This window comes from Columba livia, chromosome 11 (genome assembly GCF_036013475.1).
Source record: "Columba livia isolate bColLiv1 breed racing homer chromosome 11, bColLiv1.pat.W.v2, whole genome shotgun sequence".
NCBI classification, from domain to species: domain Eukaryota; kingdom Metazoa; phylum Chordata; class Aves; order Columbiformes; family Columbidae; genus Columba; species Columba livia.
This window is the reverse complement of record NC_088612.1, coordinates 17,591,335-17,617,816: the sequence shown is the minus strand read 5'-3', so window position 1 is coordinate 17,617,816 and position 26,482 is coordinate 17,591,335. Positions and strand designations below refer to the sequence as shown.

General features: G+C 40.9%; 1 protein-coding gene across 1 annotated transcript; it reads left to right on the top strand.

Annotated features, from left to right (window-relative positions):
• The first annotated feature begins 2,401 nt into the window (after positions 1–2,401).
• On the top strand, positions 2,402–25,761 carry CA12 (carbonic anhydrase 12). The gene is made up of 10 exons (XM_013372193.3): positions 2,402–2,645; positions 5,712–5,732; positions 12,030–12,209; positions 14,446–14,588; positions 15,443–15,538; positions 17,169–17,232; positions 17,693–17,850; positions 18,883–19,009; positions 22,992–23,076; positions 24,093–25,761. Exons 1-10 carry the CDS (start codon positions 2,555–2,557, stop codon positions 24,175–24,177), a joined length of 1,050 nt encoding a protein of 349 aa, XP_013227647.2. The 5' UTR covers positions 2,402–2,554; the 3' UTR covers positions 24,178–25,761.
• Positions 25,762–26,482: the final 721 nt, after the last annotated feature.

Here is a 26,482-nt window from a genome sequence, read left to right as displayed (position 1 = left end):
CCCTTGCATTCCTTTGCCTCAGCTTTAAAGTGGGAAATCACAACTAGGAAGAAACAGGATATGGAATCATGTTATATTACAGTATAATTGCACTTCAGCAGTTCCATTCAGCAGGGAATCCCATAGCAGCACTGAATCTCCTCTGAAGCCCGTGGTCCTGCTGGGTGGTTGCGTTTGGGTTTTTCCTCCATTACCCACATCATCTTTCAGCTTCCCTGTTCTTGGCTCTATTTGTTGCATACTGCATTGTAAACATTTATTTTAATACGGCAAACACCCGCATTCATGGAAGACGTTTTTCAGCATAATGGGTTGCCTTAAACTTCTCCCATGCACTTTCCAGGATCACTGTCACATTAGTCTATATGTTGCTACTGCCTTGACGAACACCACTGAAGTTAAGAGACAGTGAAGTTAAAGACTGATAAACCCACACCACAAAATTTCAACCTGACCTTTCACACTGGGGATCTAAATCTGCTACTTCTCATGAGCTCTGCCAGTCTATGAAAACCCTCCTCTGTCTCTGCCTTGGACTGATGTTGAGATGAAAACCAACTGCTAGCAACCTAAAATTTCTTAAAGATGGACTAAACGGTGAGCCCTGTGTGGTTTGGGCAGAATACAGGCAGGTAATTGTGTCAGGGAGCTGGGGTTTTTTCCCTCTTTTTCTGTGGCTTGTATTTTGCAAGCAAAGAGCTTTCTATCCAGCTGGCCTTGAAAGCACAAGCGCTGCCTGGAATTCCTTCCAAGGATGTGAAGCAAAACTACAGCAGAAACTGGGGAAGGTGAGATATAGATTGTGAAAATGCAAAAAAAAGAGCTGAGGGAGATTCTAAGAATCAGAGCATACTTCAGCATGGTGAACTCTTCAAGAACACTGGCAGAAAAGAGGAAGGAAGGAGATAAGAAAACACAGTTTGGCAGATAGCTCAGTCCACACCCTCCTACACAACTGAGTCTTTTTGTAGAGGAGGCAATTTGCAACTGTAATTGATACCAGCTTTAGCAGCCTGTTGGACAGGTTGCCAGTTATGTGAAGGGTGATGACAAAACAATTTATTCTATAGAAACTTACAAAATTATATTTCCAAACTTCCAGCAGGTTAGGAAAGGCCCTGCATGCCGCGACAACTGTGTGCTGACTGCACAAGTGCTTCAACACATCAGTGTGCCCCTCTGTAGAAACATGGTAGACAGCGTCCCTGTCTTTTTGACAACGGCACTTAAAAAGCCATGTTAAAAACATTTTCACTATAGCTCACACCCTCTCCCTCTAGATTACATCTGGCTGAATGAAAACAAGCAGAATTACAATCTAGGTTTACAAAATACTACAGAGAAGCATGAGAGGGGAACTGTACTCAACCACAGCTGCTTTCTGAAAGGCTACGGGACACGAATTAGTTGCTGCTGCTCTCTCAGCCTGTCTCTGCCCGGCTTGACAGGACAGGGCTACACAGGAACAGCAGCAACAGGTCAGAATGATGCTCTACAGCAGATCCCTACCTGCGATCTAGACAGAAGTGAGCCATGTGCCAAACAACTTTCCTTTCCCTTTATCAGCCTCATAAATGACAGCAGGAAAAAAATAAGTAAGTCTAATACCATCGAGCAATTAAACAGCAGTTGATAAATAAAGATGTCAAAAGTATAGTTTGACCAATCAAAACTAATATATGCTACAAAGCTGTTACTGAGATGTAGTCAACAGTTAATAATAAACAATAATGTGATCAAACCAATAGCCTCTCCAGCCCCACCTTCCACTCCTCAGCTATCCATGGTGTGCTCAGTTTAAGGGGTTATTCCTCAGTCACCTTCAGAAGAGGACATTAACTTATACCCTGTGCTCCCCTTTACCCCTCTCCATACATGTCCTGACCACAACATTAGACTCTGGGGCTGTTTCCCCATGAATCTTCACTCCTCCCTGCTTCATGTGTTCTCCCAGTTCCAAGAGCTTTCAGCTCAAAGAAACCCCTTCCTGACACGTTGGATGGTTTTCATGGAAAGTGTCCATGGCCCCTCTGTCCCACACACAGCCTCACTTCTCTTCCCTCCCTCCAGTCCTCACAGTGGCCCATTATGCTAATTCACACTCATCCAAAAATGGGAGTTGAGGGAGACAGTCTGAAATAGGCTAGAAAAACGCTACTGTGGTATGGCCCATAAGAGGACAGCTTTTTTAAACATCCGTGTCTCTGCTAAATAATTTCTGAAGTTCCACATTTAAATTCCCTCTCTAAGTGCTGGAGTCTGCCCTGTGAGGAGCTCACTAAAACTGAGGTAACGAAAGGATATAATCAGTTTTCTGAGGGTGCTGTGACCCAGAGGCAGGTCAGATTACATCATCTGTTTTGGGTTGAGTCTCGGGAGCTTTATAAATGCCATCCTAAAAGGAAGGGGAGAGATAAGGGGAGAGAAGGGCAATAACTCATTAGCAGCAGCTCTGTATGTGTGCATTCTGCTGTTTGCCACATACCTACAAGGGAGTTTCTTCCGAGTGCAGAGAAACCGTGAACTGTTGGAATATTATAAGTCTTTCCTTGAGATGTCAGCCAAGAGCTTCAGTATAGCCCCAGTTGCTACTGTGCTTATTTTCTTCCTAATGATACAGCTCTCAATGCAAGCGCCGTTGAACGGTAAAGTCTTTCAGCTTTCTATTTTATTGTCACTTGTAACTTCAGGCAGCTAATGTATACAGAAAACTGGCATCTTTTAATTAATACTATTTCAGTAGCATGCTCTAAGTTGTATATTGTTGCAGTCTGCAATTGTTTGGAGTTAGTATCCTTATTTCAGTTTCTCAAAATAGGTATTCTGATATACACAGTAAAAATATCTTTTTCTCTGATTTAGTTGGCTTTACAGACCTCTTGCATGCTCAGTATGCCTTGCTTTGTGATCTTTTTGTTTCTCATAGAATGAAGCAGAGATTGGCCCTTCTCAGTGTCAGTGGAAGCATCACACCTTTCCCTCTGTCCTGTTTCTTTTTAAATCAGAGGAAAAGAATGCAGTCCCTGTGAAGCACCCTATATACTAGACCTCATTCCCTTATATTTTAACAGGACCAGTTTCAGGTCAGCACTCCTCACTCTCTTTTTAGGAGTTAATGTTCATCTGTTCAAGCTGCTTATACTCAATTTTTATCCATTCAAGCTAATTATAATCCACCTAGGGCGATTATAGGATATGAAGAAGAATCATTGTAAAGGGTTGTGTGAGAGGACTTACTCAGCATGTATATTCATGGGATGAAAATCCTGAAGGTTCAAGTGTAATTCAGAGCAGTCAGCTTCATGCAGAGCTCTGCCAAAACAGATTTCCATCTGAAGAGCAGAGGATCCTAGAGCTTGGTGCTTTTCAGAGTAACAAAATAAAGCAAGGTGTTTTCTCAGACAACACAGAAAGTTTGGAAGTGAAAGGACACATGGGAAGGATATGTCTTGTGATACGTCCTGAAGGGAATGCTGGAGAATTCCTGTCTTAGAATTAGGCACCCAGTACTAAGAAATGGCAAAAGCTACAGCACCTGCCTGTCTCTGACATCTTCCCAAACCAGAGACACAACTAATGCAGATTATCACAACTATTATAAAACCATTGTCACTTTCCCTGCTCCCAAGCGACATTGGAAATGGATTCATTCCCTGGATATTGATGAAACACAGATACAGTGGCAGTAGGAACCTCCTCTGCCATGCATGGCCATGTACCTGTGTTGCTCATCAGCAGTCACCCCAGCAGGGGCAGAGAGCCAGGAGCGTGCTCACGGGTACAGACCTGGTGGTAGTTCCCTTCCAGGTGTGCAACAGCCACTCTATTGACTCTCCCCTAGCTCTGGGAGACTGTGTGACACTCTGCCTCATCCTCATGTCATTATCAAGCAGCATAAGGGTAAAGAGCAACCTTGCTCACAGTCTGAGGATGGCAGCAAATCACTTTGGCAGCTCTGCATGTTCATTCAGACAAAAATCAAGAAGATTCTGCCATCTGGTCATCTGTTCATTCCAGATCCAAGTCGGATGAAATAAGTGTTAAATGTGCCTCAGCCCTGCCTACATTTGTTGCTATCACTGTGCTCATCAGTAAAGTCATAATGGTATTGAATTGCTAAGGAAATCTTCACTTGGCAAAATACTTTAACTTTCATTTATTTTTGTTTTGATTAGCATAAGTACCCAAAATATTGAAAATATTTCAAATTGACTGGTTTAAGGTTGTTCTAGATTATAAAAATCCTAGTTTTGACACTTTATACACATTTTAATGGACAGTAAGCATGAGCAGAGAGTAGCTGTTGTAGTTAAGCCAGTATTTCTTCAAATCCTGATCAGATGAGGATAGGGTGATTTCTAAAACCTGTTGACAGTCAGTTGCTATCTTCATGCAAGGTGCACCTATAGAACATGCGGACCAGAGGACAGAAGCACCCCCTAAAAAACTCAGTAAGAGATAATCCCCTGCAGAGAGAAGGTGAGAGGAGAATCAGGTTTCCTATATTGAAATTTAAGAGAGTGCATGAATTCTTCTACACAAGGAACCTGGGGACTTCAGCCAAGATGATTACACAGACCTTGTTTTGAGATTTCCCGTGTAAAAGAACAAGGCACACTGGTCCTAATGAACTGGAAGGAGAGAGCTTACTGTTCCCAGCACGTACGAATACAAAAGAGCTAAGTGCAGCTGGTTTGCAGATCCTTACAAATTAATCCTAAACATTTCACACGACATTCTTTGGAGAAGAGCTGCATCTGTGACCACGCTTCAGAGTACGAGAAATGCAGCCAAGAATCATGTACTGAGCAGATATGTGCATGTAAGGATAAATATTTGCCTGCACGCACGCATGTACGCACAGGCACACTGAGTATTTGCAAGACTCGTAATTCAGAACTGTTTTCTAAGCAGAAATAAAATTAAATTTGCAGAAAGTAAAGATCTGCATTAACCTGATAACCAAAATTGTTCAGGTTTGTCAGGACAAGTAACTGTAATTACACAGCGAGCTGAACAACTGTAAGCATGTTTCAGCCCCACCGCCCAAAAAAAATCCAAAATTAAAAAGAGCATTTAATAAGTCAAGACATTTCCAAAGATACACAGAGACGCTGTCCCAACTTCAGTTCCTTAAGCAATGGATTAACATTGACCATTTTAACACTCAACCCCCCAGGATCCTCTGAATTATATGGGTTTGTGTATTATACTCTCTTTTTGCAAAGTCCATCTATTCCTATGTGTTTCAGTTGGCAAACCCCAGAGCCACTGTACGGAAATGACTGTCCATCATTTCTCAGTGTAGCAACTGGCAATCCACTCATGTTTTTCAAACTCCTCAACTAGGTGTGAGGGGGTTCATTGTAGCTACACTTCATTTAAATTTATTAGTTTCCTAACCAGAAAAAAATCTGAGATATGCCTACATACAGAGTTTGTGGCTATTCCATACACACATACCGGAAAAAAAGTGACCACTAGAAAACCAAGCCCTATGGGCAGGATCACAGGCATAATTACAGTTATAACCTGGGTGAGAAGGGTTCATAATCTCCGAAAGGGTTTATGTTTTAATGAAAATCCAGGGCTAAAAAGACAGATAAAAGTATTGCAAAATTCAGTACCTAGGTTTAAGCAGCAATTTGTTTCTTTACAGAGTATGACCAATTTCAAATATTCATGGTAACATTTCTTTTGTCTTTGAACAGGGTCAAAGTGGTCTTATATAGGTAAGTACTATCTAATTTGTACATACTAAGTTGTGGCTTTGTTCAGTATTTTAAGGACAACATGCCCAATGTATTGTGGTGAGTCCCTGCTGGGTTCACTGTCTTCACCCAGGTTTGGATCAGGCCCTTTCTCTTGAAATCTGTTTTTCAACCACCAGGTTTCATATCTGGGTGACTGAGAGTCAGTTATTGGGGTCTAAACTGTCTTGCAGAACGACAGGAACCTCAGCAGAGCAAATCAGCCCTGCAGCTGCAGGTGTTCCCCAAAGCCCTCTGCTTCGCAGCGGTCCCAGACCAGCAGCACATTTCAGCCTACTTGTGCCAAAGCACACCTCTCCCTGCCCATGCGGGGCTTCATTTTTAAGTGGAGCCGGAGTTCAGAAGTCACCCGCATCGTGTCACTGGAGACTCAGCTCCCTGAAAATCCCAGCACTGACAAGGCAGAAAACTGATATTCAGGAAAGCAGTGTTACTTCGTACACTGGTCCTTAATGTCAGCTACTAACCCAGAAGGATCTGACGGCTGCTCAAGGAGAATTACCTAGAGATTTTATTTTAATTGATCATATCCTGTGGCCCGTTATTTCATCATTCAGAGCAGTGTTTTATATGCTACACACCCACAGAGAAATGTATTGAGAATGTCAGCAAAAATGCTTGTTCTTAAGCCTTTGGTGCTGATCCAAAACAACACAAAGAACCTCTAGGATTGAACTTGCTGCTAATAACGACTCCCTTTGGGTGTGCTCCGGGTTAGCTGACTTGCCTCACATAAGCACAAGGAAAGCTGTTGGCTGCATGTCTATAGGTATTAATCTAACTGCCAGTGTGCATACATATACTTTCCCTTCTCATTAGGAATAAAAAGCTTGACGCAGTTTGAATAACAAAAGCCTGCGTTTTCCACCTTGACAGCAGCCATCAGATGAACCTAACCCCACTATAATACCATCAGAGTAGAAGTTTTGTCCTCCTTCTCAAGGCAATGCTTGCTTAAATTAGTTACTGCTCCCTTTCTGGGAATTTGGGTACCAGTGTTTATTCCAGCATATGTTATTCTCAGTGTCCAATTTCAACAATTCCTGTTAAGTGCTTCCTTACTGCAATCTGATTTCTAACATACTGAAGGAGAAAGGTAAGGGTCACACAACAGATTCTTTTTTTTTTTCCTTCAACTACTGATTTGCAAATATATCTGCAAAAACATATTAAAGCAACTTCAAAAAATTAAAGTGGTGACTGAACTTGTACAGAATGGTTCTTTCCGTATACCTGGAAAAAAGCAAAGGTAGAACATTGGTCTGTACAGAGAAAGACAGCGATTACAGAGACTGCAGTCAGCCAGAAAAGAGCCTCTCCATACTCTCCTACTGATCCTGGTTCCTTACAGCAGCCTACACCTTCCACCATTTACCTTTATCCTTGGAACACTTTGCAATCGCTCCCACTAAAGTTAAGTCAGCAGCGAGGGAAAGGAAGTCAGGCCATTATAATCACAGTGCAGAACTGATGTCAAGATGCGAGTCAAGGTACAAGATTAAGGGTGGAGGAGGAATACAAGTGCTGATTGTCAATAAGAGTTGTATTTGTTCAGTATGACAATATGCAAAACTGAATGTTGATACAGCACTAGCAGCTCAGGGTGTGGTGGCAAAGCAAGATGACATTGCATGTGATCAGGCCTTACCTTTTCAGCACAAGCTTTCCAAGGAAATGAGCATTTGGCTTGGCTATAATGGAAACTACTGTATTAGATACACTAAATATAAAGGCTTAACCTCTCCTCTATTTGCCTCTTACTTAGCCAAACTGCAGTGACGCTATTTGTTCTTCCTGATTTCACTCCTCTTGTATATAGAGCAAGAAGAGGTGCTTGGAAGAACCAGCACAGGCCAGTGAGCTGGGGTATGAGCCCTCAGGCCTCTCTGATGCAGGCTTGGCTTTGTATCATCTCATGGGCTGCTTCGCCTTCTGTAAAATGGACAAAGTCGACAAAGAAAAGTGTTTTGAGTTAAAGAACTGAAAGAATTGTTCCAGTGCCCCACAGCTCAGGACAGCAGGTGCATGCAGCTGTTGGCAATCTTGTTGTATGGCTTGAAGGTGCAGGCCTGAAGTCCCCTGCCCCAGAAGAGAATTGGTAGAATCAGAGAACTGGGCTTCAATTCTTTGGATTTTGGCTTGACTGCTTCTGTAATGTAAGAGGGCTGGAATGCAACCAAACAACCAGAATCACTCCTTCAGGGTGGACAAGCAGCTACAATGGAGAAAACTAGCTTTACAGCCAAGTTTAAGGTAACAGCGCCAACAGAATTATTAACATGCTTTAGCATGTGAGGAGACAACTTCACACTACAAAGCAAACACAAGAACTGTTGTTAACAGACATCAGGCTAATTGGACTTACAAACTCCTTAGTTTTACTCTTGCCAAATACTCTACTTCAATTCAGTAACATGCTGAGAACCTGTGCTAAGATTCCTCCACTTCCCCTTAGGAAATGCCAGATTTAGTGAACGCAATAGAACACACCCAAAATTTCTCATACAGAACTTGAATAGAGTAGCAGGGACAGCTACAGCCCTTTGCAATTCCTCTGTGTCACAAGCTTGTCTCTGGACACATATGTGGAAGATATACATGTATTGGATATGAGTACACAGAACAATACCGCTGAGTTCTGCCTGTGCCCTGCGTGAAATGGAAACATGTGGTCATGTCACTGTGGCAGGGAGCCTGGACTCAGCCGTCACTGCTAACTCAGCCCTGGGCTAACGGCAGCGACACGGCTTCCAGCTGCCTGTGAACAGGGCAGACAGTCTGCCGGGCCGCAGAAATACCACAGACAGTCCCTGTGCTACTGACCCAATGCATTTCACTGCATCAGAACTTGGACGCTCCTTGAGAAGCTTGAGCAACATGAATATTAATTGGTCATGAGAACAAAAGTCTGTTGGTAACACCCGTGTCTCAGAGGGCTGTTTTCTCCTTTTTTAAAAAAGAAGTCAGCCAATGTACACATCCTGGGAGCTGACACCAGTGTAATTCCTAAAGGAACATCTGTCCTGCATCACCCAGCAGTGCCAGGGCTGCAGGCTGGCTGAAGGCTTGGGCATGTAAAGCTAGAAGCTGGCAAAAGCAATGGACACATGCGGCCATGATGCTGAGGGTATTTTGCTCAGCCTATTCTGTAGCTGGGCGACAACACTACCCAAAGAGTTAGTACTACTTCATTTACAGACCAACAGCTCCGGACCTTCATCCGCTCATCCAACAGCTGAATGGCAGCATTGGGTGGGCAGGACAGGCCCATGGCACAATTACTGCTCTGCTGACACAGTCCTGACGGGGTCCTCAGAGCACCAAACATCACCTGAGATGCCTGGCTATCTCCCTTTGTCACAAAAGGAAGAAAATAAATACTAAGATATTTTTGCAATACTTCTTATGTTAACACTGTTTGGAGCTTGTAGTACAGGCCAATCTTAATACATTCACATGCTATTCTTTATTCAGTAGGGATCAGACAGAGCCTTTGTAAACACAATGTGATTTCCACCAAATTTATCTGAATGTGCTGGCACAGAAAAAGGAAAATCTGGTTCACAACCAGGCATTCATTTTCAACAGAGCTAGCTGAGAAATGCCTTCCAGCTGTGTGGTTTATCTGCCATGGAAATCTCAATTTCACGTATGCACACCCAAGCTGCAGTGAGCTCAGCTCTTGAGACAGGAATTTTGAGGCACTGAAATTAGAAAGACTACAGGACAAAAGGCGGAGTCTCTAGAAAAACTGGGTTTGTACCCCAAACTTGGGGTTTTTTAGCTGGTTGGTCTTTTTTCTTTTTCCTTTTTTTTTTCCTAAATTATTGAGCAGGAGTGAGAAACAAGCAAAACCTGCTGTAGGTTAGAGGCCTGCAAGTGGAATTGCAGACTTATGTCAAGGAAAACTGCTAGAAAAGATCAAGGTACATAAAGACTGCAATAAATACAGCATTTTATACAAAAGACAGGAGTTTCCCTTCTAAACTGCTGATGTTGGTGTGGAAGTTCCTGTACTCTGCTGCCAACTCTGAAGAGCATTAAAGTCATCCGAACACAGTACTGAAAAAGTGAGGGGTACTTCACGACTTGGTTTGCATTGGCTGGGACTAGGCTTCTATTTTATGCATCAATTAAAGATTACCTATTTAAGTATCAAGTCTCTGAACCTCTGATATGCAATATACTAAACTCACTGTTTTATCAGTGCACAGAAACCTCAAACCTTTTAAAAGGCCTTGAAGTCTTTTTACAATAAAGGCTTCACACCAATTTTTCTGATGCTTCTGTAGCCTTAGCTCCCTGGAAAGTGTTAAATTGCAGTGTCATTGCCTTGTACATCAAGTTTCAAACTGAAGGAACTATAATTTCCTGGTATATCCTTACAGATGTTTTCCTGGGAAATATCCTTGAGTATGTATATCCCATAGTATGGAATTTATGTTCTTCTGGCTGGATCTGTTATTTGCCAAAAAATGTGTAGAGGATAGTATCCAGTTTTCTATAATGTCAGCATAACATTTATTGGCTTTTAAAAAGAATGCCAGTAACTTTAAGATAGTAGCATGAAGATGTAAGAGGAGAGAAATTAATGTGATTGGCAGTGAACTGGAGGCAAAGATTTAAGTTACAGCAACATCAAGGCCTCTTAATACAGAAAAGCACAGACTGAGCATCCACACTGCAACCAATGTCACGTGCTAACCTGTGCCCTGAATAATCTGAGAGCTTTAAGAAGGAACTAAGTCTGTCTTTGAGCACCAGAATTGAACTCGCCAATACTGTCACATGCACTGTCTTTAAGTCAGATTCACCTCCACTAACCATGTTCTTGGAAAATGTCTTTCTTATTAAAAAGTAAGCCTCTAATAACATCCTGACTCCTGATTTTCCTTCAGAAAAGATCTGAACTTGCTTTGCCACTGATGACCTGATCTAACATTAGATCCTGGCATTCACAATTCACGGAAGATTTTAACATACTGGAGAGACTTCAGAGAAGCCAAAAGGAATACTATAGGTTTGGAAAAAAAGCCTTCTACCCAAAGGCTCAAGTAACTCCATCTCTCTAGTTTAAGACAAGTGAGAAACTGTGTCCTCTACACTATAAGTACTTCAAAGAAGAACAAAAGTATGCTAACAGGAGGCTCTTCAATTTCTAAGCAAGGGATTAAAAGCAATCATGATCTAAACAAGTCAAAACTAGACAAACTCAGAGTGAAAAACAAGCTGCCAAAGAGAGCAATTATCCACAGGACACTAATGAAGTATCTTTTACCTGCATTGCTTAAAGGAAGAGCAGGTGTTTTTACCCTTCTGAAAGATATGGCCTCATTGAAGTGGAATTAAGACAGGGAGGTCCCAATGATCTGTGTTGTACAGATCAGGCTGGTGGATTCCACAAGATCATGATTAGAAAGAATCACAATGAATCTGCAGAATCAGGGAGAAACACAAGTTTCAAGTACCTCTTTTGGTCTAAATCCAAATGTTCTCAGCTTACAGCTTGCAAACAGCCACTAGCTACTTGTATAATTAAATCAAAGGCACAATTTAAAATCTCTTGATATTATCTGTTCTTTGTAGATCCCACCTAGGGCAAGACCGCGATGAAGAAAAGTTTCACAAGAGTTTACACAAGTTACTGCAGGTCAAATTATCATAACACCTTCCATTTTTGCAAGTTAGCTTTTCACTGTGGGTTATGCAATATTGCTAGATAGAGCCAGACAGTTTGTACCATAAGGAAAAGTTGATAAGGGTCAGGCTTTCTGTGTACTGAAAAGGATGGAAACTTCCCTCTGGCAACACGAAGTCACTTCTTTCAGCAATTCTCTTCAGAAGGCTGGAGTAGCTGTGTTACGGTGCATACGCCTGGTACTTGCATAGGGAAAAGTCATTCATGTCAGTAAATAACCCCAATATTGTCACAGATCCAAACGGGCTCACGAGAGGGTCCGAGGCGCTGTGGCTGCTGCTGCCTGCAGCCCAGCCTGGCACCGACCCAAGAGCGTAACACCCGCAGCAGCTGAGATTGTAAAAAAATCAAGGGGCAGTAAAGTACCTCTGTGTGAGCTTTTTGTATCGGCCCTTTTCTTTCCAATAGCACATTGGAAAGACGAAATTAAGTTTTTTTAAAAAGTCTTAAAACTTCAGAAAAGGCTCCTTTTCTAAATTATGGGTGAGGGCTGAAACATGGGAGTTTTTATATTAAATGCACAGTTAAGGCTTAACAAATGCATCTGTTAATTTTCACAGGTCCTGATGGAGAGAAGGCCTGGCCAAAGAAATACCCATTTTGTGGAGGAGTATTCCAGTCACCTATAGATTTCCACAAAGATATCCTCCAGTATGATTCTAATCTCTTGCCTTTAGAGTTCATAGGCTATAATGTGCCCTCCACAGACCAGTTTACATTGACCAATAATGGTCATTCAGGTAAGAGAGCTCAATGACAGCAAGGGATTGTGATGGAAGGAGATGCTGGAGCTTGTGATTTTTGATTTTATGAGTGAAATACTTTGATTATCAGATGAAATTAAGCTGTGATGATGAAGCCTTCACATTAGCACACCTACATCTAGAGAACAGAGCAGGAAAACTTGGGAATGTACAAAGTACAAATGGGTTCATGTAAGCCGAATTGATAGTGGTTTTTAAATAAACTCTAGGTATCTCAGAATTAATCCCTCAGCTTTTCTTATTAGCTTGGTTGGAGTGCTCCAAAATTGAAACAGGCTTTGTGATTCTGTTAAAAAATATAAACTGATAAAATATGGATGCAATGGGTCTCTGACATTCCAGTCTAACCAAAGCAGCTCAGCTGAATTGTGTGAGGGACGCAAGGGAGAAAAAAATCAGCTAGGAGCCCCATTCTGTTCTTTTGACTTGAGAGAGAAACCCCGTTAGTGTAAAATGAGACAGCTAAAAAGACAGAAAAATAATTAGAAATAGCGTACAAACATGTACTCCACTGTAGTAGTAAATCAAAGTGTCAGTACAGTAGGTAAAAGCAATGAAGATGTAGTTTCATAAAGGTCGACTATACTGACACAATATAAAATACCAGTAAGCTAGTGCTGACATTTTTTGTTCTTTCGTGAAACATTTGAACAGGTAGAAATAAGAACAGTTGTAAGGCTTTCCTTCTTCGTATCCTCCTCTATGGCATAAGCATTAAAAGAATCTGTGTTATAAATGGCCTCTGTCTCTGCTCTTCTCTGGCAGTGGGTAAACGGTTCTGTAGAACATCATAACCCCACTCGTCAGTCAGGGCCAAGCTCTTAGGGCATTGTTCTTGGTTTTCCTCTTGATCGATTTCTCCATCAAAACCAGGTTCCTTTAGACTAGGGATGACTGGAACACCCTTTTTCGTTGTGAACCTTCTTTTCCTAAGAGCATTTCTTGGTCCCAAATGAAAGATCGTACTGTCACCGTTGAATGTATTACGCTGATGTTAAGTGACAGGCAACGGGCAGAGAAATAAACATGGTCATTCTGGACTTTCATGGTGCCAGAGAGCAAGCGAGACAAAAGAACATCACTGAGAGCCTGTCCCTCACACAAGTCAAACAGGTAAAAGCAAATTCCTCACAGAGCCTACATCACCAACACTGTCAGACCTCGCCACTAAAACAAGAAGTTCAGCAACTAAAATATATCCCCCGCTCATTAAAAATGGGAATTAACTTCTAAGGTCAGTGCCCTCCTAGAAATCAGGGGATATATGACCTAGTCAAGAAACCTCACTCAGACACAAACCTTAATTGCACTGAGTAATGAAAAATCAGCCTCTGTCAGAGTGACCATTACACCATCTGCTGCTGTCTGCTCTTATGGCTGGAGAAGAAATTAGTAGGATGTTTGGTATTGTGGTATCAGTCATTCCTACACACAATTAATGTGCTTCACTGGCCAGCTAATCCAGATACACAAACCATTGCTTTATGAAGTACCAAACCTGACAAGTGAACAACTCCGTTACTGCTGAGTTGAGAATTACTACTGTAATTTCTACACAAAAAAACAACCCAGCCTGTCTTCCACACTGGAGAGCGTTAGTGAGCAGAAGGGAGGGTAACGCACACCACGGTCTCCCTCCAGCATGACAAGAGAGGACATGCTCCTTCTTGAGGCCTGGGATTATCTTGCTGCTTGACATCAGTGCTCTGGGTTTCAGGGGAAGAGGGGGGAGTTTATTTGCTTTTGCCATACGCTCCTAAAAGAAGATTAAGAGGCAGAGGAATTCAATATTAACAGGAGTTTAAAAATACCATGAGAAATATTCATTTATTAAGCTATTTTTAACCACTATAAAGGGATTGACAGAAGGCACATGAGCCAAATTTTGCTTTGACACATCATTAACTGTCACTTCAATGACTGAGATCATTTTGCATTCTTCAGGGAGAGGAAAGATTTCTATTGGCAACAATTCTCCCATTCAACTCCTTTAGTTTAAGAAAACAGAAACAGTATATTCTAAATTATCCTGAATTGCCTAGAAAGGGTTAAAGACAACTGAAGTGTTTATCTTCTACCACAGACCAAGATGGATTTGCATTAAGAATCTGCTTGTTCATGCTCCATATGTAATATACACAGTCTTTTTATTTGCCCAGTGCTTGAAAGCTGTGGTATCACTTGCTCCCATCTGGTTTTGGTCTGCTTACAGTGAAAATGTATCTGTCACCTACTATGTACATCAGAAACCTCCCATTCGAATACACAGCATCTCAGCTTCACCTGCACTGGGGAAACAGAAACAAGTCAGAAGGCTCAGAGCACACGGTCAGCGGGAAGCATTTTGCAGCAGAGGTAAGACAAGCTCAGATCGGGGAAAGAAATGAAGGTTGGGCACGTCCTATTGTTTCAAAGTGGGATCTTTATCTTGGGTATGACTGTAAAAGGCTCCAAAGTCCTAATCCAAGTATGTACGACTGGGGTATATACCGCAAAAAGGATGGAGTCTGACGTATTTTCGTGACTATGCCACAAGTCAGGGAGTCAGAATTTAGGTTCTGAACTCTGGGCTGGCACTGGGTCACTTGAATTAATTTCAAGTGAATTGCTAGATATTTGACACCTTGGTTCCCCTCTGTACACCAGGTATATCTTTTAGGTGCACGCCATTGCTTCCCTGTATACCGCTGCTCACCTCCTAACTCGTAAAGAACTATTTGTTATCTTTTCTAATACTAAATTATGGATTTAGGAATAGATTTTGAAAAGCAGCACCAATAGAATATTTACCCCCAAAAGTCAGAATAATTTCCTTGCATAACAGCACTATAGGAATCCATTTCTTCTCTAGTTACATTTAACACCAGGTTTTGCATTCTAAACATCAGAGACCCCCAAGAGTGCTAAGATGTTACTTTTTAGAAGAATTTCCTAGTACTACAGTCAAGATGCCTTGAAGGTGAAGTGATTGATCCTCTTCCTCTCTCCACGATGTGGGCATGGGGGTAACTCAGCTACAGTGGGGATGGGAGTGGGACTTCCAGGACCTTTTGCTTTTCTCTAGCAAGATCTTACCCCTACACCCAGAAAGCACTGAAGGATCCCTTTGTATTGTCTTAGCCTGAGGTGGCTGCACTGATCCTTTTTAGCTGTGAAACAGAAATGTGAGCGTGCCTCAGACGTTACCATAACACATATCTCCTTTGTAGATGCATATTGTGCATTATAACTCTGAGAAATATCCAGATATAGCAGCAGCAATGGACAAAGCGGATGGACTGGCGGTTTTGGCTATTCTCCTTGAGGTAGGATGCAGGATCTTCTTTATGCTTTAGAATATGCTGTCAATCATGAAGTCATCAGAGACCTTTAATGTCCAAAATTACCTAGATTATTTAACAATCCTGTGGTTGAATAAAGGTTCTTCCTTTTCTCTACATAAACAAGAAGGAATTTTAAGAAAATAGGAACTCTGAATATTTCCTCATTTTTCCTAGCAGAATGACTTCAGCTATGTTAAACACATTTGTGCACTCATTTACAAACTAAGGGCTGGTAGAGTTTATCAAATAACAGGCAACTGGGGATTTCAAACTCACTCGAGACTGCCTGTTGTAGCATGAAGCAGTTCTAACACAGCAGAGGCACAGGCAGACATGTAATTAGGATTTGACCACAGCCTTCAGGTCACAAACTTCCCACATTCTTTGAATCACAGATTACAGTAAACAAGCGAATTCAGTGCCCTTTTTAAGATGACAGAAGGACCGCTTTCCAATTTTCCCTTTTAAAGCCCCACATACAAGCAATTAAAGATAATAACAATCTGAAAGAAAAAATTTTAGAAGCTTGTACATATATAATTCTCCTTTTTTTTTGACAATTAAAACTCCTTAATAAGATAACTATAAAGATTATTTTTAAATGTGAGGATTTTCTGCAGCATTAAAAAAAAACCAAACTGAAAACACGCAGGTTTTCACATTTCCATCAGAAAAGTAAAAATGTTCTAGTTAGCAGACAAAGCTCTAATTCTCATTAATATTACCAAAGCTCACTTCCCAGCAGCTCTAAGACTTCAACAGTAATTTTGTGTTAATTTCAGTCCATTTGGAAGTTGCAGCTGTGAAAAGTGTGAGAGTATTGTATATTATGCTAGGGAATAATACTGGGATTCTGGTTATTTCTAAGCAATGGTGTTTAAAAATCAAACAAGGGAACAATGGAGATTAGGTCTTTGAAAAACTTTCAGACAGCTGGTGGCTTTTAGAGTTGATCTAAGGACACCAGTTTACTATGTGTGGTTGTCAGAGGAGTTGCTAAGCACCAAGTCTAAAGAATTCATAAAAAAGGCATTGATTATTGGACTGAAAAGCTGCTGGGAGCAGCTGAACAACATGGTCTTGTTTGATAGTTGAGATATAGCCCTTGCCATCAGCCCTGCAGTACCCAATGGTGCCATTCTTTACCTTCCTGGACTGTGAGAAGCAGTAAGCTAAAAACTGCTGGCGGGTGGAAAAATGTGGCTTTGACTAGAAACCAGCAGACGCTCCGAGAAGCCTGTCAGTTGAGAACTTGTGCCTGCAATGTTCTCAGAGGAAACGGTTCCTCTTCATTTGCACAGCATCTCAACAGGCAAGGGCAACAGGGTCTTTCGAGTGCACACAAGAGGTCTGCACTGCAGCTGTTAAGATATCATTATGACAAAGTAGCTCTAACAGCTCTGGAGTAAGATCATCACTGAGGTTCTGAGGATAGTGTTGATGCTCTGAGTAAAAATAGTACTTATGCCATTCTAGTAATGAATGTCTGGATAGCTGCGATACTTGCCTTATGGCAGAGGCCATCAAATCCTGCTGTCTGTTGTGTGCAGAAGCAAGACTCATATTCGGACTGCAGTGATTTGCAGAGCTGTTAATAATCTGCTCATTACAGATTGGACCCTTCAACCCATCCTACGAAAAGATCTTCAGGCACTTCCGGAATGTGAAATACAAGGGTGAGTGTCTATCAGCCTGCACTAGATTGAGAATGGCTGAGAGTATCAGATGTCGCCCTGAGAGGGACTGAACTGGCTAAAGGAACAGTCCAGAAATCCCAGGCAAACCCATCACAAACTGTAAAAGACTTAAAAATGCAGTGCACTTCCATGAAGAGTGCACAGGCAGCGTGCACCACGTGTTTCTGACTGGGCCTTATTTCTTGCACATGGTGGTTTTTGGTTAATATGGCCAGTTTATCTACGGCAATTCTGATTTTGTGCCTAAGACAAGATTTGCACACAGAAAACCTAAAAAGATGTATTCCTTTTTAACCTGAGACCACCACTGTTAAAATGTATTTTTCTTTTCCTAGTGATATGACTGAAAACATCCTACTTACTGAAAAGCAAATTCACTTCACTGGTACACTGCTTGTGTAGTAATGATGCAGCATTTAATACGAATCCCCTATTTTAGATCAGACGGTCCAAGTCCCCGGTTTCAATATTCGAGAACTGCTTCCTGACAGACTGGATGAGTTTTATCGCTACGAAGGATCCCTGACAACTCCTCCTTGCTACCCTAGTGTTCTCTGGACGGTTTTCCGACACCCCGTTAAAATTTCACAAGAGCAGGCAAGTTTAAATACAGCACTTTTTTTCCTGATTGGTGTCTGCTAAAGAACAGTAAATGCATATTCCCATATCCTGCATTTCTCTTATGTACCTGTAAAGTGAAAGATGACCATTGCTAAAATCCTTTAAGTGGGAAGAACAGCACAGAACTGACATAAATCTATTCTGTTTGTAGTCAGGACGTTTTCGGTTGACCAGAATAAGTTAAGGACTGACAACTGCATAGCAAGTGGTACAGTATCAGCTTGAAAAATCACAGTCAAGTGAGATTAATTTTCGTTTTTACTATGTACTTACTCCCTACTTTGAGGCTTTCCATGAGTCACTTCCAGATCATTTTTGTTCAGGCTTTATGTCTGGGCCCTATTTGCTAAGTATTTTAGTGCTACTTTGATCCTGACAGTCTCAGGTACCACAGGCTGGAGAGATGCTAAGTTTCTAAAAAGCATGTGATGTATTATTTGTCAGTCTTGACCCCGCTGGCTTCTGTCCAACTTCAGTTTTTGTGCTCACCTAATTAACATTTTTGTTCTTAGGCGGCCACTTAGATAAACTCCCAATCACTATCTTCTGATTCACCTAATTATAAACACAGGGGAAAAATGTTATTATCAAAATCTCTGCTCATATTACTGTATGCTCCTTGTTATGAAAGCCCATTCTTAACTTGGTCCATTCTGCCAGATCAGTCTTTACTGAAGTAGAGAGTTCTTTCATAAAGCAGCTTTTAGTACTGTTTACAAGTCAGACTGTGCCAGGGAGAACACGCTGCAGAGGGCCACCATGTTTCCTCCCCCCCAGTTTTCCTGGTGGATAATTACTAAGCAGGATCAATTTTGTCAGAATGTAAACTAAATACGCGTATGGTTTTGGAGATGTCATACCATTTATACATTATTCTATATTTGGGCCCACAAGCCATGCAAGACTTAAGTGCTACTTAATGCATCCTCTTCCCTTTGACTACCCCTTTGATTTCAAACACTCCCTTCCCTGTATTCTGGGAGATGAACAGGGTGCTTCCCTTTGTAGTTACTGGCACTGGAAACAGCCATGTACTGCACAGAGAGTGACGACCCAGAACCCCTGGAAATGGTCGATAACTTCCGAAACGTTCAGGAATTTCGGGAGAGACTGGTTTTTATCTCCTTCCGTGAAGGTAAGCTGTACGAACACTGCTATGCAAAGAAACAGTGCGCACTGATTTGTGTGAGCTTGAAATACTGAGGCGGCAGTCCTGTTGCACTGTACCACTACAAAAACATAGCAATCTCATTTTCCTCCAGTTCATTTTGTTCCCTTTTCTTCCCTTACAATAATAAGGTATTCGAAGAGTATATAAGAAGTTTGTTTCCCCACAATGGTTATCAGGCACACTTTGCAACCGTTCCCATTACTAGCAGCAGCTAGCTAAATATTTAAGTCTAAACTAGTTTAGTCATGTCTTTCTTCTCTTTAAAGCTACAATTTCTGCTCTTCAATTAATGCTGAGAGAAGTTACTCTGATCAATCACCTCTTTTCTCATTTTAATTTGTTTATAGTTTGCAGCCCACTTTCAAGGTCTGACTAAAACAAAATACTGAGTACTGCTGGCTAACAAAATTTTGCATCAGTCTGCATCAGGTCACTTGTTAACAAAAAATAAGATTTTTCCCTTTCTGAAAGATCATGAATACCTTTCTGCTATGCGTGATGAAGAGTCTCTGCAACCTCTGCTCACACACAGTTCTCTGCAGTGAGCAATAATCTTAATCTTACTACTGCTTCAGAGTCAAGAATAAATCACAAAACAACCTCCCTAACAGTCAGCTAAGAAAACTTATTTGTTTGTATTATGTTGGTAACAAGTGGAAACCTCGTTTCTTGAGTGTAATATGACTTGGCAAAAGACAGAAGTTATTTCTGTGACTATATACAACTCACAGGGCTTACACGAGTCATGCTTGGGATTTTGTTGCCTCTGTTTCTTGATTCTTGTTGTATACTACATAGAGCCATAGTCATGATATTCTATTCTATCTTCGTGCCCCTTATCAAGTCTGCCACTTGCAGAGTATAATGGCTATAGAACAATGCCTCAATCTCATCTTAAAATGATAATCAGTAGTTCTCTTGTTTCTACATTCTAACCAAAATATATACGAAAGTGACAAGCTCACCAAGTCATCAACAATCCTTAACAGCCCCATGATTAACATACAAACTGGTATTAGTTGCACAAAACTATTTTGAGTAAACTAAAAAACTAAAAGATGGCTAAATAGTGAACGAGAGAAAGAACTAGAATATGTCGGTCCTTTTTCTGCTTTTGTGGACAGAAATATCCCTCTCTCCCATGGCATTCTTATATGACTGGGGAAAGGGTTAAAACTTTCCTCCCAAACTTCCAATCTCAAACACCGGCTGCCAACTTGGGAAGTAGTTGGGTCCAGAACAGCTGTTTTAGTAATCTCCTTCAAACCTCTGCTCAAGTCAGGTTACGTACAATGATTTTAAACAGCAGCATCAGGATCTGCAATACAGCCGCTGAGTTTCTGAGACTGGAAGGCTTCCTCTGCGAGGTCTTCTTAAAGGCACGCACAATCTCCTACAGCAATGCCACTGCAGAAACACTTACTGAAGTAACCGCAGTTCTGGAGTGAGCAGCTACCTCATGTTTAAGACCAGTTCACCATGGAATCCTAGAGATCGAACTTTTTTTTTTTTCCTGCCCTCTCAATTCATCAAGATTCAGTACCTGGTGCACTGGGCAAGGGGATGTTGCTGATTGCTAACTGCTTCTATAAGCCAGTGATTTTCTGAGTCAGACTGGTCAGTCAGAAATGAGAAATACAAGTTTTCCATCTGTTGCTCAAGCTGACCTTCCACAGGATCTGACTACCCTCTCTCTGTAAATCACTTGTCAAGAGTTGAGAGTTACAATCCACGGTCCTGGTAACTAAAAATCAGATACTATGCTTTTCACCCAGGAATCTTTAAACACTTCACAGAAATAGTTTAAGCATTATTATTTCCATCTGTGGGGGAAAATTTGACCCAGATGTGACTTTCTCAAAATTGCTGCTGTGAACCAGAGCCAAACCCAATAACAACATTTGGCTCTCCCTCTGCTAAGCCACATTATTAGGCTCCCATGCAGAGGTGACACCAGCTACAAAAGCATTTTCAATGTATCTTTGCAGCTGGCATGACTTACCAGAGTTCAATTGTATGGGTTATTGCCCATCCTGCTGTTCTCACCCAAGAACTGGTCTCTCAGGCCACGAAAGGCATTGCTCAGTGCTACTTTAATAGAAACCCCATTCAGTGTAAGCCCATTTAATTACAAAAACTCGTTGACTCTATCAGTGAACCATGGAAAAATGTTCTACCCATTTCAAAAGCGGTATTTATACCCCTGCAATCACACATTCCACCTACTACAGTCACAAAGGCTCCCTCACAGGTGCAGCCCCTCACCTCAAGGGAAAAAAAAGGTTTCTGTCAAAGCACAATTAAAATGCACCTGGTTGTTGGCTTGGAGTGCCCAGTCTGAAGCAGCCAGCTGTATCAGAGGTAGGAGCAGAGCACTCTCATTAAGAGGGGAAGGAGAAGCCATACACAGAATCGTGGCCTCAGCCAGGCTACCGCAGAAATTTGTGAGTGAAATCCTGTTGTGCGCCCCCCAGGCCCCTACTAAAACAGGTTTTCAGAGCAACTTTTCTGCCTTTTCAGTAACAAGACTGAGGGCTGCAATCTTCACCTGAGCTCAGACGCCACAAGATGGGGGCGCTGAGCTGTGTCTTGTATCAAAATGCAAACGACTGAAGTGTTCGGTCATCCACATTTTGATGCCAACAATTAAAATCTGAATTCATGCTCACTATTAACAAGTACAACATTTCAAAATGTTTCTAATCTTAAAGCATTATTCAGAAAAACTCAAACATGTATAATGTATTTTGTCCATCAGTAATCTATTGCAATAACATCAGTTTCACATACATGCAGCTGAAATACATTGCAATGTTCAAACCTTCCACTGCCCACAAGTTAAATGGAAACTCGTGTCCAGTTTTGATTATAGCACCATGCTGAAATACTATCTGACTAAATTTTGCATGAAGTCTTCTCATCAAACAGAAAAGCCCCCTACCCTTCCTCTTCAAACTACGAACTCTTTTTCTACAATTATCTATTTGGTGTTATATTTTGTTGTCCATTTGGCACACCTTCAGCATAACAAAACTCCCCTTTTTTAAAAAAAAGCTTGTATTGCATGCTGCTTCTATTCAGCTCGATGTAAAATTAATAAAGTATTTAATGGGTTAAAAAGGGTGAGGTTAAACTCCCTGTTTTACATTTCTGTTTTCTCAAGAGCTGATTTAATAAGAGAAAATATTTAGACAGAACACCTGAAACCTGTCAGCTTCACTCTGAGGGAGTTCTGGTGTTGCCTAGTGAGAAATAGGCATTTGGTAAAATATAAAAAACAATGTGTAAATGAATCATGAAAATGCAGTTAAGAGAACTCACCTTCAGGATCTTTGGGAAGGCCAAAATAAATAAAAACACTTTTATTGTCAAAAGTATATATGAAGGTCATTATCAAAGATGCCGTTATTATGACAATGCTTAACATCTCAATGCAAATGTGAGACTACTCAGTTCTTCACAGTAATATCCTGAATTCATTCATACCTTCTTAGATGACTTTAAGCAATGTTCTCAACAACGAAGCACATCACTCTTCAGCTGTCCACATTCAGTGGTGCTGTTCTGCCCTGAAAAAACCAAAAAGCACCCAATTTAACATCCTTAGTTGCCTGGGTTTAGTTCTCCAGTTTTGCTTAAGCTCTCTTATACATTATAGCCCTGAAATCCAAGGAGTTTCTGATCTGCTATGCCTGTGCCTGCATGTTGGCTCTGTGAGTTCAGCGGGTGCCTATATTCACAGCTCTGTGAACTGTGGACCCAGATGCGGAATTAGGACCTTCCAGTACCCACCTCCGCATTGTCCATTCCACCCCTGCAAAGTGCTACGAGCCACTGTGGGGAAGCTGCAGATGCAGAATGCAAATGTTATGACACATTAGAGATGGACCTTCTCCTCCCAAGTAAATGAAATTAACTGTTTTGTATGCTTTACCTCTTTTCCTAGGTTTTGTTGTTTCTCTTGTGATAGTCTGCGTCCTGGGAATCCTCATCGTTCTTGCAGTAGCCGTCTGGCTGCTGAGGAGGAAAAGGTAGGATGTCCGGCTGTCACATCACAGGAAAAGAAGTCAAACCAAAACCATCTTCAGACACAAAGAAGTGCTTGTGTTTCTGAAACCGTGCACATTTTTTAAAGTGCCAGTGTTTGATCTTTTATAAGATATTATCTCTTCCTTAAAAGCTTTGACTTTTTTATCACTGTAAACAAATTTCTCCTGTATCACATACTCTGAACTAATTCTATTTTATTGCCAGCAAACTATGTTTACATGGCTACAAGGTCTCTACTTGCTGCGACCTTTAGGCCACAGCGGCCACCATTCTGCCATTGTAGGAATAGTTGTTTTTTTGTGAAAAGCAGCCATATAAGGTGTTTTTCCCAAAAAATAATTATTACTGGAACAGTGCTTGTGTAAACTCTTAAAAGATACAAGGACGGGAAATTGGGATTGCATATGAGTATTGGGGAGAACACAAACCCACTTTCCACTCTAGGTACTGACCGCTCCCACAAGCAGGTAGGAAATGAGACTCCCCTTCCAGACTAAGCAGGACGAGCAGGCTGGGTTGATAACACCTACCCAGGTTTTCTGTTTCTTGATTGCCATTTGTTCCTTTTCTTGTTCTTTTTGCTAGCATTGCTGCTCCTAATTGCTTTTTGAATCCTTTCATTTTTTCCTAGAACAGTAAGTGAAACAAGAAGGGAATGGAGCTTTAGAAAAAACCTCTCCCAAAGCTCACATCATTTAAGGGGAAGAAAACTGTACTGATAAGAGATCATTTAGCCAGACAGTTTGCCACCAAAGACAAGTTCTGGAAAAAGTCTAAGATAACAAACTTTCCTACAGCCTCAATCCTTTGCAATCAGCATTGACTCCTCCACACAGAATGCATTCTCCTGAAATATTTGTAACAATAAGCTACTGTGACATTTGCACTGGTGCAGAGAAAAATAACCTCATGCATGCATAATGGGACATTTTCAGTAACCAACGATGCTTTTCCTTCATTGGAACCATAGTTATTTAATACATTTGTTTTATTCTAGCTGTAAAAATGAAGGCAAAGATAACAGAGGAGTCATCTACAAACCAGGCGCGTACAAGGAAGAAGACAACATCTCCAAACCTTGATGCCCTGCTCTGTCACAAAAGCCCCTTTACATTCATAGCACTGATTTATTTTGCATTGGTGAAACACATCTCTTGTTCTTGGCTAATGATAAGCCTCAAGAGTGTTCTAAAAATGTACCAGCCAGAGTTTTCCTGTAGCCCTTGTTCTCTTGTTTTCCAGGGAGATATGATCAGCAAATGCTCCTGAGCTAAATTCCTCATCACATTCTTTTCATGTTCGCTGCTTACTGAGTCTGGGTCTTTTAATTGATTTTACAGTTAATCCTAAACACCAATTTTATGGTTTGTTTAGCATAGATTTTCCCATAGGTATTCGAATGTGAAGACACTCATCAAGCAACAAGCACACTTCCCTGCTAAATCAAGGTTTTGGTTTTAGCACCATGAATATAAACATGATAAAGGGCAACGTGTATGTGAGATCAGAATTTGAACTAGGTTGTTCAGCAGATACATCACAGCAAATTATATTAGTACATTCACCAGTGGCTTTGTAACAGGAATTTAGAGGAAAGGACAAGTGTAAATGCAATGAGAGCCACATGGATTGTTAATGGGGTTCAAACCCAGGAACTGAGTGCTGAAAACACACTACTGCTAGAGGAACAGCTCACTTCCCAGTCCGTACACGGAGGCCAGCCTCTGCCTGTCACTGGAATTACAGAAACATCTCGTCTTATTGTCCTGCTCTTATTTATAGTGTGTGTATGAACGATGTGGATATAATGCAGTTGCTGCTGCTTTTAAGCAGACTCGCCATTTAATCACGAAATCTTGACTGATTTTTTAGTGTATAGTACAACTGTGATTATATAGTAAATGGTTTCACTGATATAGTTCTCTAAATTTAGTAATTAAATTATTAGAAAGTAATCAAAGTTATTTTTTCAAATTGCATAAGCTAGATACTCTTGAGTCTCATTATGCACTTCTGAAAGTGAGAAGCATAACCCTGTTTCCACTGAAGACAATGTAAAATGTCATTGACTCCAGGAAGAACAGAGTTTAGCCAGTCTAGCTCCAGATGTATCCAGAATTCCTCTTGAATCTGACATCTAAAGTGAGGGTCTGAAGTGCTTGTACTTCCGTGTACAAGCAGGAAGTGACTGAGCACAGGCTTATATCTAAAATAACTTCAGGTCTGAATGCTGCTAAACACTACTGGGGAAATTCCAACCTGAACGTTATACTTAGATCCATTTTACATTCAGTAGTATCACCTCCACATTTGTGTTTTTAAAATCAATACACTTTTATTGTATGTGTTTTCTACTTTAAAGATGGCAGGTGAACACTTACGTTTTACATTCTTGCCCTTCCACCCCCAAGAAGATTGTTTTGACGTCAAAAGCAAGCTTTTGGGTAAAAGGACAAATATCTTATTAACACTTACTGTACAGGAAATTTAGCAGCATAATCTTACAACTAAGTACACTGCATTTGCCAGCATTTTTATCTCACCTAAACAAACGCATAAAGATCATCTTGTTGAAGTATTTGAAATTAGTTAAAAAGCAGCGTTTGTGTGCTATGGGGAACATTACTTACTCTTAGAATAAAGGTGTTTGTAAGCACAAGAACAGATAATAAGTTTTTGTGATGTTTCTTTGGTTTCTCTTATTTCTTCTAAAAGAGTAACATTTTAATTAGTATTTTAATCTTCAGCTCAGCTGATTAGAAGCATCGACTGATAGCTCTCTTTTGCATGCAACATCTTCGGCATCTGTGAAAAGCAGCATAAAAACCTCAGCTGAGTAATATATGCCCAACGTGAGCAAAAGTCTCACATTACCAGCAAAAAAAACATGTTAGACATTAGGCAAAATATGTCTCCTTCAGAACTATTTCTTCAGCAAAAGAACAAACTGAAGAGGGATTCACACAAATCACACAAATCACACAAAGCTGCTACTCCCACTCGTAACACATTCTAACTTCATGGACTCTTCCTATGAAATCCATGCTGCCTTCAAAAATGCAAGCACATGGGAATTTTTGTGTTATGTTAGCACCGTATTACCAGTATGCACTGCCAGAGGTTCCTGAGCTGAATGAATCTAAACCCACATGTTTTCTGGGCTCTTTAGCCACTATCATATAATAATAATCCTATTGATGTATCACATTTTTTTTAATACTTTCCAGGACATTTCTTTTGTCATTCTTACCTGTGCAATATTTCAGATGTCTGTAAGAATCAAGCATTATCTACTACCAGAATAAATTAAATCAAGTTATAAAAATCACAACTCACTCCTTTTTAAATAGGATTACCCATTGTTGAGGCTCCAATAGCAGAAATTAA

Excerpts from the sequence above, each read along its gene's own strand:
- CA12 (XM_013372193.3), top strand. The coding sequence starts at position 2,555 with ATGTCAGCCAAGAGCTTCAGTATAGCCCCAGTTGCTACTGTGCTTATT. Across the intron at positions 17,233-17,692 it reads CCGGAATGTGAAATACAAGG|ATCAGACGGTCCAAGTCCCC; the intron begins GTGAGTGTCTAT and ends CCCCTATTTTAG. Across the intron at positions 17,851-18,882 it reads TTAAAATTTCACAAGAGCAG|TTACTGGCACTGGAAACAGC; the intron begins GCAAGTTTAAAT and ends TTCCCTTTGTAG.